Raw genomic sequence first — 1,452 nt, 5'->3', positions numbered from 1 at the left:
AAGAGCGTATTTATTATACAGTCTCCTTGGTCTCTGTTGCAGCACAGACATGCATTCATATAGAATTAATGTACTGTTCTCAGAAACGCTAGGTGCAAGCTCTAGTAACCTTAGTAAACAAACCTTAATACAATTTAAAATAGGTCATATACCATATGCCACACATCTTATACTAAACCTCTTTGACAATCAGCAATAATTCTCTATTTTTTTTTAAAGATAGTCACAGTTTTGAACACAAATTGATGGCAGAATCACAACACAAAATTAATAAAGTAGTATGTCTTACATGAATAGATTTTTGTAGTGGTCCAGTTCAGCTGTTACTTTCTGAAATTTGAGTCCAACTGTCTCTACTTGATTTGTTAAATCTGAAAAAAACACAAATAGATTTGTTTTACTTTTATATTTTTATGTGTTATTTGTTCTTATGATGTATTACACCAACAAAATTAACTGCCTTCTCACTACTCCATATAAGCAAAGTAAAATAAATTTTACTCAAATTATAAACTAGTCTTCTTATGATCTTTAGTGATAGGAAATGCAAAGTATCTACCTTTCTTGATAATGTCCATTATCTTGTGATTCTTTATACTGAAATGATTTTTCACTATTAATAAGTTCTATACAAACATATATTTGTGTTATAGGATTCTGTCTTATAGGGTGGACTTCCTGGCTGACTTCACTGTGATATATGATAGGGCTGTGTGAAGCTTTGGGTGCTGATTCAATTAGGAGGAGATTTGGCGGACAAATCTCTGAATCTAAATTGAATCAGGAGACCATAGATTTCATAGATTTCATAGACATCAGGGCTGGAAGGGACCTCGGAAGATCATCGAGTCCAGCCCCCCGCCCAAAGGGCAGGAAGTCAGCTGGGGTCATAGGATCCCAGCAAGATAAGCATCCAGTTTCATCTTGAAGGTGTTCAATGAAGGCGCTTGAACCACCTCCGGTGGCAGGCTGTTCCAGACCTTGGGGGCTCGGACAGTAAAGAAGTTCTTCCTTATGTCCAGCCTGAAACGATCTTGAAGTAGTTTGTGACCATTCGACCTCGTCATCCCTTGGGGCGCTCTGGTGAACAAACGTTCTCCCAGATGCTGGTGGTCACCCCTGATAAACTTGTAGGTGGCCATCAGATCACCCCTGAGCCTGCGCTTTTTCAGGCTAAAGAGCCCCAGGGCTCTCAGCCCGTCATCGTAGGGTCTGCTTCCCTGACCTCTGATCATGCGCGTGGCTCTTCTCTGGACTCTCTCAAGCTTCTCCACATCCTTTTTGAATTGTGGAGCCCAAAACTGGACACAGTACTCCAGCTGCGGCCTCACTAAGGCCGAGTACAGGGGGAGAATGACGTCCCGGGATTTGCTTGAGAAGCATCTATGGATGCAAGTGAGACGTCCCGGGATTTGCTTGAGATCATCGAGTCTGACCCCCTGCATAGGCAGG

The 1,452-nt window shown here is 41.6% G+C and overlaps 1 protein-coding gene across 2 annotated transcripts in view; it reads right to left on the bottom strand.

Annotated features, from left to right (window-relative positions):
• The window catches only part of LEKR1 (leucine, glutamate and lysine rich 1), a 152,293-nt gene that overhangs the window by 38,413 nt on the left and 112,428 nt on the right, over positions 1–1,452 (bottom strand). For both annotated transcript variants that reach the window (XM_006016465.3, XM_025214914.1), the window contains one exon: positions 290–371. In XM_006016465.3, the coding sequence (XP_006016527.1) occupies positions 290–371 (82 nt within the window). The remainder of the gene's footprint in view (positions 1–289; positions 372–1,452) is intronic.

The sequence above is a fragment of the Alligator sinensis genome, unplaced genomic scaffold (assembly GCF_000455745.1).
Source record: "Alligator sinensis unplaced genomic scaffold, ASM45574v1 scaffold60_1, whole genome shotgun sequence".
Taxonomy (NCBI): Eukaryota; Metazoa; Chordata; order Crocodylia; family Alligatoridae; genus Alligator; species Alligator sinensis.
Note: the sequence above shows the minus strand (reverse complement) of the source record. Positions and strands in the feature narration are given on the sequence as shown.